We start from the raw sequence: 10,000 nt of genomic DNA on the forward strand, positions 1-10,000 counted from the left end.
TGACCCCACGAGAGCTCTCACATTGGGCGTCAGGGCATCTGTGTTCAGGCGAAGGGTACGTCAGGATACGCAGGTCCATGGCACGGCGGCTCACACGTCACAGAGCCACCGCATTTCCCACCCCTCACGAACCCCCTTCTTACTCCTTTCCTTCCCGCCCCCACCTCCCGCTATCCACATTCAGGAGGAGGCTCAGCGGGAAGACACTTCACTCAAGCACCATCCGGGAGTTTTAAAAAGAAACACACACGGCGCGGAGAACAAAGAGAAGAAAGAACAGCTCAGCACGGTAGAAAGGATTGAGATCAAAGATAGTGGCTGAATAAAAAGCATCTTCACCGCTGTCACGTATTTTTAAGAATGAAAGCACGATTTACGATTCTCTGTGTAATAGTAGATAATAGGTTAAAAGCCGTATATTGTTAAGAAATGCTTCATAAAACTCGATACAACTTCTTGTGGACTGAAAAAATCAACGTTATTCGAATGCAGCAGCAATGAACATGCTTTTTTTTTCCTCACTTAAATTACTTCGCTTTGCAATTTGCTTATATGAAGGGGAAGGTAGCGAAGAGGGAGAGACTTAGTGCTAAAAGAGCGAAGAAAATGCGAAAAAAAGTGAAAACCACAGGAGTATTTGGCAGAACAAGGGCATGAAAGAAACATGAAGATTGAGTGTAACGAAAACGGAAAGAAAAAAGAGGAAAACCACAAGAGTATTGGACAGAACGAGGAAATTAATGAAACATGAAGCCTTACCACAAAGGAACCTAAGAAAAAAATAAAAATAAAAAAGCGAAAGCCGCAAGAGTATCTGATAGCAGGAGGGAATTAATGAAACGTAATTATACAATCAGACTAGATAAGGGTCTTTGCGCAAGATTCATTCCCTTCCCACCAGTGAATCCCAAAGTATCATTTCGGTCCTGAATTTTAAAACTTGACAACAAAATAAAGTCGATGTGTTATACAGTGAAAAGGCACCGTGGCTTTGCTTTGCTTTGCTTGCTCTCTCTCTCTCTCTCTCTCTCTCTCTCTCTCTCTCTCTCTCTCTCTCTCTCTCTCTCTCTCTCTCTCTCTCTCTCTCTCTCTCTCTCTCTCTCAGTTTGTGTGTATGTGTGTGTGTGTGTGTGTGTGTGTGTGTGTGTGTGTGTGTGTGTGTGTGTGTGTGTGTGTGTGTGTGTGTGTGTGTGTGTGTGTGTGTGTGTAATTACCGCCAGGGAACTCGTAGAAATCAAAGGGGATGGCTTCTGTTCAGCTAAGCGCAAGGCATCCCCGACTCTATTCCTTTATCCCATCAATAGCCCCAGATGAGACAGAAAACGAGAGACGAACAAGAGAAAAAAAGAAAAAAAAATCACCCTCTATACCGAACTCTGCTAATACGATTCCTGCCACATATAAAAGACAGAAACCTCACACAGCGTCCATAAATAGAGTTCGTTACAATATTTACCACACGTTTCAATAGCATCGTTACCCCATACACCTTTCTGCGCCCTACCAAAGTCTTTTCCTTCCCTCCCTTCGTTCTCTGCTTTAGTCTACCATGAATTCGGACTTTTTTCTCTCTCTTTCTCCGTTTTCTTCGACTTCCTAAATTAAAGAGGATGGGGTCGCGATGCCAACAGAGAACCCTCACTCACTCACTCACTCGCTTTGGTATTGTATTAATGGAGAGGCTTGAGTAAAAAGGAAGCTTGAGTAATGCGCTCATCTCCGAATGAAGGAAAATTAATGACAAAGTGATAAAGGAAAGGGAAGAATGCGTTGTGTTGATCTTAGCTTTAGTTGCGTTAGTTTTGGTTGTGCATGCACGACGCGAACTTGTACAAAACGTGGTAATATACTCACATGCACATGCGTGGATAAGTGGTCTATATACAAGCACACAAATCAGTAGGTAGGTGGTAGGTAGATGGGTAGGTAGGTAGGCAGGTAGATATGTAGATAGAAAGATAGATAGATAGATAGATAGATAGATTGACAGATAGTAACCACAGTTCACATATAATGCATCACAACACAAGCACACACACACACACACACACACACACACATACACACCACAATAACAAAAGATATCAAATTATTGCCTCACCCTGTTTCTTTAACGCTGTATTTACTCTTATCTTCACTTACCCTCGCTACACATAATACTCTATACACTACACGCGTACACTTACACACACCCTATACACGCCCTTCAGAAATGCTCATCTTCATGTCCCTATGTATAATGCAAGAGCTAACATAACTCTATTACATCCATCCCTTTCACTGGCTGAGTTATTTACAGCTCGCATCTCTCATTCCTCTTGCCTTCCACACCATTAAGTTAATCACCCCCGCAAGAGACTCCTCAATCAAGACACATGCACGGACGAGTTTCAATTTGCATCTTAATTTTTCACGGGAGAAGCAGGAACCAAACTCCTAAGCCATTTTTTCTCGATCAACCTGCAGTCAGAATTTTGAGTGTGAGGAAAGAGTAAAGAGAGTACGTACGCGTGTGAATGGAGTAAAGAGTACGTACTGGAATGTGTATAAGTAAAAGACACGAATGAGAAAAGTGAAAGAAAGTTGTTGGAGAGTGAAACAGTGAAAGATAGCTATGAAAATGTTGAAGAGTAAAAAGAGTTACCGTATAGGAAACATTGAAGTATATGCAAGAGACAGGGGAATAGAAATTGAAAAAAATAAATAAATAAAATAAATAAATAAATGCACAAAGAGGCAGTTATAAAAAAACTGATACAGAATAAAAGTAGATACAGAAAGAAAAGAATATATAATTAAAAGACATGGACAAAAAAAAAAAAAACGTTCAAGGGGGAAAACGTCACACAAAATTAAGTAAAAAGGAATAAAAATACGAAAGAAAACATGAGAGCTAACGTAATGATGCTAAACACAGAAAGAAAAAAAAATGAAGAAAGAAATGCAACTAAGAAAAATGCTTATAAAATGTTAAAGAATTAAAGCATCGTAGAAAACACAATGAGATGAATACAGAATAAAGAATGATGAGGTGAGGAGAGTACAAAAGAACAGCCAGCACTTCACAGCTCGCTCCTCACATCACAGCACGACCGTTACTCATATCTCAGCCAGCAGAGACCTATTTTTCTTTCCTTTTTTTTTTTTTTTACTCTCTCTCTCTCTCTCTCTCTCTCTCTCTCTCTCTCTCTCTCTCTCTCTCTCTCTCTCTCTCTCTCTCTCTCTCTCCCTTCGACGAAAAAAAAAACACTATATTTTGTACTGATATCGAAAAGAAGAAGAAAAGACAAGAAAAAAACAAAACAAAATGCGTTAAAAGTTTATTAAGTAAACTTGTGTAGACTTTACCACCTCCCCCCATTCTCTCTCTCTCTCTCTCTCTCTCTCTCTCTCTCTCTCTCTCTCTCTCTCTCTCTCTCTCTCTCTCTCTCTCTCTCTCTCTCTCGACGCACTGTACAGTAAATTAAGCACCCAACGCTCTCCTGCATTAAACACTATTCATTAAATTGATAAACGCCAGAAGTGCAAGGGAAGGGAGTTGAGGAGGAAACAAATTGCCGTGGATCTGTACCTCGGCTGCTGTGCTAGACTGAACATGTGAAGACAGACACTGGGACGGACGAAGGCGCTGATGAACTGATGGGGGAACTGTCCTAAATATGCAAGTAAAACACCGAGGAAATGAGAGTGAAAAAATAATTGAAAAGTGCAGATGACTTGTTTTTTTCTTTCACTTAGGATAAAAGAAAACGGGTAATTCGTGAGAAATTAAAAATGAGCGTGAAAATTTATTTATTTACTCTTTTTTACTCCAGATAGTGAAAAGAAGGGAATAAGTGAGAAGGTAAAAACGAGTGGGGAAAAATAAAAGTTGATTTACTCTTTTCTACTCGAGGTAAAAAGAGGAACACCTGGGAATGTGAGTTAACGAGAGAAAAAAAAAAAAAAGGGAAAGGTGAACGACTCTTACGATAGAAAGAGCAGGTGGGAGTGTAGAGATGCATGGAAAAGAAAAGGAAGGTAATTTGCTTTTCTGTATTGAAGAGGAAAAGGTGAACACAGTACAAGGCAGGAGGAGAGTGAAAGAAAAAAAAAGAATGAGTCTTTTTTTTACTCAAGATTAGAGGTGAGTGTGTGGGAGCATAGGAATGAGGGAGAGAAGGAGGGTGGAAGACTGCTTTTTACTCAAGATAAAGGGTGTGTACGTGGAAATGTGAGAATGAGTTCGGAAAAAAAGGAGGATGAAAGATTTTTTTACTCGTGACTAAAGGTGAGTACGCGGAAATGTGAGTCGAAAAAAAAAAGAAGGCAGATTTTGCTTTTTGTTTTTTGTATGTATTGAAAATAATGCCAGGAAACAAAATGAGTTCGTTAAAAAAAAAAAAAGATGAACGATTTTTTTATATTCATGACTGATGGTGAGTACGTGGGAAAATGAGACGGAAAAAAAGAAGTAGATTTTTTTTTTATATGGAAGTGAAATAATGCCAGGAAACAAGTTCAAAAAATATAAAGACAAAAAATTCCATACCATACTGACATTCTAAACTTGGAAACATGCCCTTAGGAAATATTCGTCGCAATGGAAGTCGAGAAAAATGTCAAGAAACAGCTTAAAGAAAAGACGAAGACGAAACTTTTAGGCACCAGTGTCATTCTAAAACTTGGGAATTTGACTACATGAAAGGTTCGTCATGGTGGAAGTCTCCTGACACACCCTGCGAAGGAAGAAAAGGAGAAAAAATAAACGAATATTTTATACACTACAGTCAGTCTCAACTTGGGAACTTGTCTAGATGAAAGGGTTGTCGTGATAGAAGTCCCCTGAAATTTTTCCCTCCCACCGCAAAACCATCAACGAAAAACACTATCTGAGGAAACTGAGGCATGAGTTTAGCGGTTCACAGCAAAATAATCCTGAGTTTGTATCGGTACTTAATGTGTTGAGACAAATACAAATATAAACGCGGAAAATTTGGGTCACCTTTCTGCACATACTAGTATCTGAAGAACCTGAGAAACGCGAGCAAAATAATCGTGAGTTTGTATCGGTACTTGATGTGTTGAGACAAATACAAATATATACGCGGAAAAAGTAATCTTGAGTTATCTTTGAATATTCGAGGAAACTTGGGGATACATGTTGTATTATTATAAAGGCTTTGAGTGTATTCTATCAGCGTTAAAGATTTTCAAGGTCGCTGCTTCGTCCTCGTAGCTACACATGTCTTTCTGTCCTCGCCTGTCAGTTAATAAGGGACAGTGTTTACTTGTACGCAGACTAAAGGTATTACTGCAGTGACTGATCTTCATCATCACAAAAAGCAGATCATGAACACTGAGTAAACGCGTCGTCACATTGCTTCACCCATTCACTACTACAGACAGCTTCCGACCTTCATCGAATTATTATTATTATTATTATTATTATTATTATTATTATTATTATTATTATTATTATTATTATAATGGCTAGTAATAATAAAGTAAATAAGATGCAATGTTGGATTTGTTGGATGAATAACTTGATCTGTAACCTCTTAATTATGAAAAAAAAAAAACTATCTAACTTTAATTTGAAAAATATAGCAATGACATCCACTGCAAGTGAGATTGATCCCTTGATAGTGAAAGGATTTATTCACACGGGGCTTGCCGCACGACACACTTGAAACAGCATTCTTAAATACTTTTGTCTCCCGTGGGAACTGTTTTCATAGGTTAGTCTTCATAAATGATCAGCCGAGTTCTCATGGATGTTTGCCACACTGATGATGCAAAATACAAGTTGAACTGTTACTAGAATCATGGAAACACCCTTGAATACCCAAGTAACTTCCACTAGAACTTGTTAAAAACTATCGAGGTGAGACACTGCAGCATTCATAAGTGCCTCAGCACCACTAAAACAATGATGATGGTGTACAGATGAGGCAATACTGTTATTATGCCTTTTACTGCTATGAACATCTTTTGGTAATTCTCAAAGCACTGTAAAAATTATTTGCATGATGACGCAGGAGGGAAAGCAGAGAATAGAAGGTTAATTTAATCCTTTTTTTTTTTTTTTTGTTTACACTACTGAAATTGCACAGAAAAGAGCGAGAAGTGCCTAAAAAGTTATAGGTATTAAAGATAACATTTGTCTGGCAGTTAAGGGGTTAACTTAATCGCTGCAGGAAATGTATGCCCTGCCATGAGGAGGTTTGATCTCAGGCTGCCGGGGGTAATTACATCCAGGTATTCGTGAGGGAAGCGGAACTAAACTAAGCGTGTGAGCCAATGATCAACAAGGCATGCAGCTTCCCGAGGCCACAGAGTTCGTCCCGCTAATACAAGCCAGGCCTCCAGTCGGTGCTCCGGGCAGGGCTGTTTGCTGCACCAACACGGAGGGACAGGGGGAGCCTGAGTGTGGGTGGGGGCGAGTAAACGCATCGCATCGCATCTCAGCTGGCACGTGTAATCACGTGCAATCACTTAGTCCATTCGGAAAGATTCAACTCGTGGAATTTATGCGTAAAGTCCAAAAGGGAGGAAGTGATCGAGACCGCTTCTGGCACTGAATGGGGAGATGATGGCTCCGGCTGGCGTCTTCCATAATGGCTACTTTACATTTCTGAGTTTAAGTTTTCTACTCTTTTCTTTAAAAAAAAGTGTTTATATTCAAAGAAATAACTTATTTTTAGAGAGAGAGAGAGAGAGAGAGAGAGAGAGAGAGAGAGAGAGAGAGAGAGAGAGAGAGAGAGAGAGAGAGAGAGAATAAATTTGCCGATGCCATGAAGTGCGTGAGCCTCAAGGGTTTTGGCTGATGGCTGGCAGCGTTGTATCAAAGTTATGGCCTTTACCTCATCTTACTCCCTGCATTGCATCCCTCACAAGTTCTATCATATACAGAATGTCACTAAGGGCAGGCAGAACTCTCTTGATCAACTGAGCATCACTCTACTCTCGTAGGAAGCCTCTCCTTTGCCGAAAATTGAGGTGTTTGGCTGTCATCCTACCGCCTAAAGGTGACTCCGAGCCGCTGAAAGTCTTTTAGGTCTTAAAAATTATTATGTATTACTTTTAAGGAATTTTTAGCACTAAAAGTAAATCTGGTCACTAAAGGTACTCTTAGCCTGTTAAACATATTTATCTATACCAGCCCAGAGGAAATCCCGAGAGAGAATCACCCCCTCTGCTTCCCACAGTCCATTCTTCCCTGCCGTCCCCCGCGGCCCGAGTTAGGCTCCCACTGACAACGAAGCTCTGAGGACATCGAGGAAAGTCAGTACCTCCCGGTGCCAGCCCGTTAAGCCAGACTCGCTGGAACCTTTGCCGGCATTACCTGATTGGATAGCCGGACGAGTACATGCTGCACACTTTTTTTTTTTATTTAATTTTATTCTTTTTTTTATTTATTTTTTTCAAACCCGAGGGAAGGTTGTGATAGAGGTGGATATATTTGTTTAAGAGTGTAGCTTGATGGTAAAAGTGTAGGTAGATAGAGGTAAAGTGAGTAGGTGATGTTAAAAAAAACGTAGTGATTGAAAAGTGTAGATAGATATTCGCAAGTGAAAGTAAGAGAGGTAAACGAAAAGTGTGATAGACAGTCCTAACAAATGTAGATAGCAATAAAGGTAAGGCAGGTAAGAGTAAAAGTGACGATATATAGTGATAATGTGTAGACAAATAGAGATAAAAGTGCTGATTGATAAGGACAAAAAAGAGCAGACAGCAGCAAAATATTGATAGTAGTAGTAGTAGTAGTAGTAGTAGTAGTAGTAGTAGTAGTAGTAGTAGTAGTAGTAGTAGTAGTAGTAGTTGTTGTTGTTGTTGTTGTTAAAATAATAAATATTAGTAAAAACAAAGACGGTAGTGAAAAAAAAAATACTGTAGCAAAACATTTTACCTACAAAGCCTCACTTCAGTTCATTTAGTACCAATCAACAATTTTCCCTACAGCAACAATAACAAAACTATAAAAAAACAATGCATATCACTTCACTACTTCAACCTTACATACGAAAAAATGAGGAAAAAATCTACATCAGAGGCAATTTCCACCACAACTCCCTTTGACAAACACGTCGAGACACGACCCGAAGCTTCGAGTCATTATCTTCGAATCCTTCACGCCTTTGCCAATTACACGAAGCTTAGTGACAGGTGAAAATTAACATTGCCTGAGCTCAGGTGATGCGAGAGTTACTCCGCTCAGCACCTTAGTGACGAGAGAGAGAGAGAGAGAGAGAGAGAGAGAGAGAGAGAGAGAGAGAGAGAGAGAGAGAGAGAGAGAGAGAGAGAGAGAGAGAGAGAGAGAGAGAGACTATGATTAAAGGTGATGCCGAGGAACCTTCTATTACCTGACTGTGACTTAAGAGCTTTACTCCTCCAGGTAAACACACACACACACACACACACACACACACACACACACACACACACACACACACACACACACACACAACCGGATAAATGTGCACGACTTTTGATGACCGAGTGAGTGAATAAGTGAGAGAGTGAGCGAGCGACCGACTTTCAGATGAATACTTGAATTGCTGCAGAATGTCACGATGTACACAAACAAATGAAACTGCGACCATTACTCTTCATTTACTGAGCGAGTGAGTGAGCGTGTAATTGAGTGAGCGAGTGACTAAGGTTTTTTACTGACTGGCTGACTGACTGACTGATTGACTGACTAACTGATTGACTGACTTGCTGGTTAACTAACTGATCGACCGACTTGCTGACATAATTTTGTATTGACTGACTGACTGACTAACTGACGGACTGACTGACTAACTAACATACTGACTGACTGACTTGTTGACATAATCTTTTATTGATTATTTATTTTCTGGTTGGCTGACGGACTGATTCACACCCTCACTACTACAAAAACAGACTCACTCACTGACTTTATCACTGAATACACCACTCATATGATCACTGACTGACTGAACAACACACCTACTCACGCACCATATCACTCACACATTGCCTCACTAACTAACTTAAAGACTGCCGAATTTTCCCCGGGACTGACCGACTGACAGAGGAATTGGCAATGAATGGGTGAATTGTAGAGCAGGTGAGTGAATAATATCTGGACCCCCTGCATGAATGGATGATGGGGGCGAGGCTGCCAGGTCCAGGAGCACACAAACTGCCTGCACCGATGAAAAGGTGAACTCAATATTGGTCCATGGGGCTTAATATTGCATGGAGGCTGAAGGGAAGGACAGAAAGAGAGAGAGAGAGAGAGAGAGAGAGAGAGAGAGAGAGAGAGAGAGAGAGAGAGAGAGAGAGAGAGACGAACTGAGATCAAGATACTGCTGAATACACAATATAAAAATGAGAAGTATATGAATACCTAAATGCATGTGTGTGTGTGTGTGTGTGTGTGTGTGTGTGTGTGTGTGTGTGTGTGTGTGTGTGTGTGTGTGTGTGTGTGTGTGTGTGTGTGTGTGTGTGTGTGTGTGTGTGTGTGTGTGTGTGTGTGTGTATGCTTGCATCAGACAGGCACGCGTGCGACAGAAATTAATTTACGATTGTGCAAATAAACTAAGAGGAAATGAAACCGACATAAGGTAGATAGAACGAAATAAATAAATAAATAAAAAAAAATAAAATAAAAAAACGATAAAAACTGCAGAATCCGGGAAGGTCAAACAAAACACGGAAGTAAGAGACAGGTCAACCGAGGGACAAAGTGAGGACCTCGTAAAAGAGAGAAAAAAATGGAGTCAGAGAGAGAGAGAGAGAGAGAGAGAGAGAGAGAGAGAGAGAGAGAGAGAGAGAGAGAGAGAGAGAGAGAGAGAGAGAGAGAGAGAGAGAGAGAGAGAGAGAGAGAGAGAGACATGATGTGATGCCAGTGCTTGCGAAATAATTTTCCTTCTTCCTGTTCCTCCTCCTCCACTGCAATAATAGAAAAAGGAAGGAATTAAGGAAGAAAAGAAGAAAATGAAAAATAATGAAGGAAAAAGAAAAACGCAATAGGAACGCGAGGACAAAA

At 40.3% G+C, this 10,000-nt stretch overlaps 1 protein-coding gene across 1 annotated transcript in view; it reads right to left on the reverse strand.

The window, feature by feature from the left end:
- The window catches only part of LOC135101648 (multiple C2 and transmembrane domain-containing protein 1-like), a 169,976-nt gene that overhangs the window by 143,342 nt on the left and 16,634 nt on the right, over window positions 1–10,000 (reverse strand). The window contains exon 2 of the mRNA XM_064005938.1: window positions 1–38. This exon is cut by the window's left edge and continues 49 nt beyond it. Coding sequence (XP_063862008.1) covers window positions 1–38 — 38 coding nt within the window. The remainder of the gene's footprint in view (window positions 39–10,000) is intronic.

This window comes from Scylla paramamosain, chromosome 6 (genome assembly GCF_035594125.1).
Source record: "Scylla paramamosain isolate STU-SP2022 chromosome 6, ASM3559412v1, whole genome shotgun sequence".
Lineage (NCBI taxonomy): Eukaryota > Metazoa > Arthropoda > Malacostraca > Decapoda > Portunidae > Scylla > Scylla paramamosain.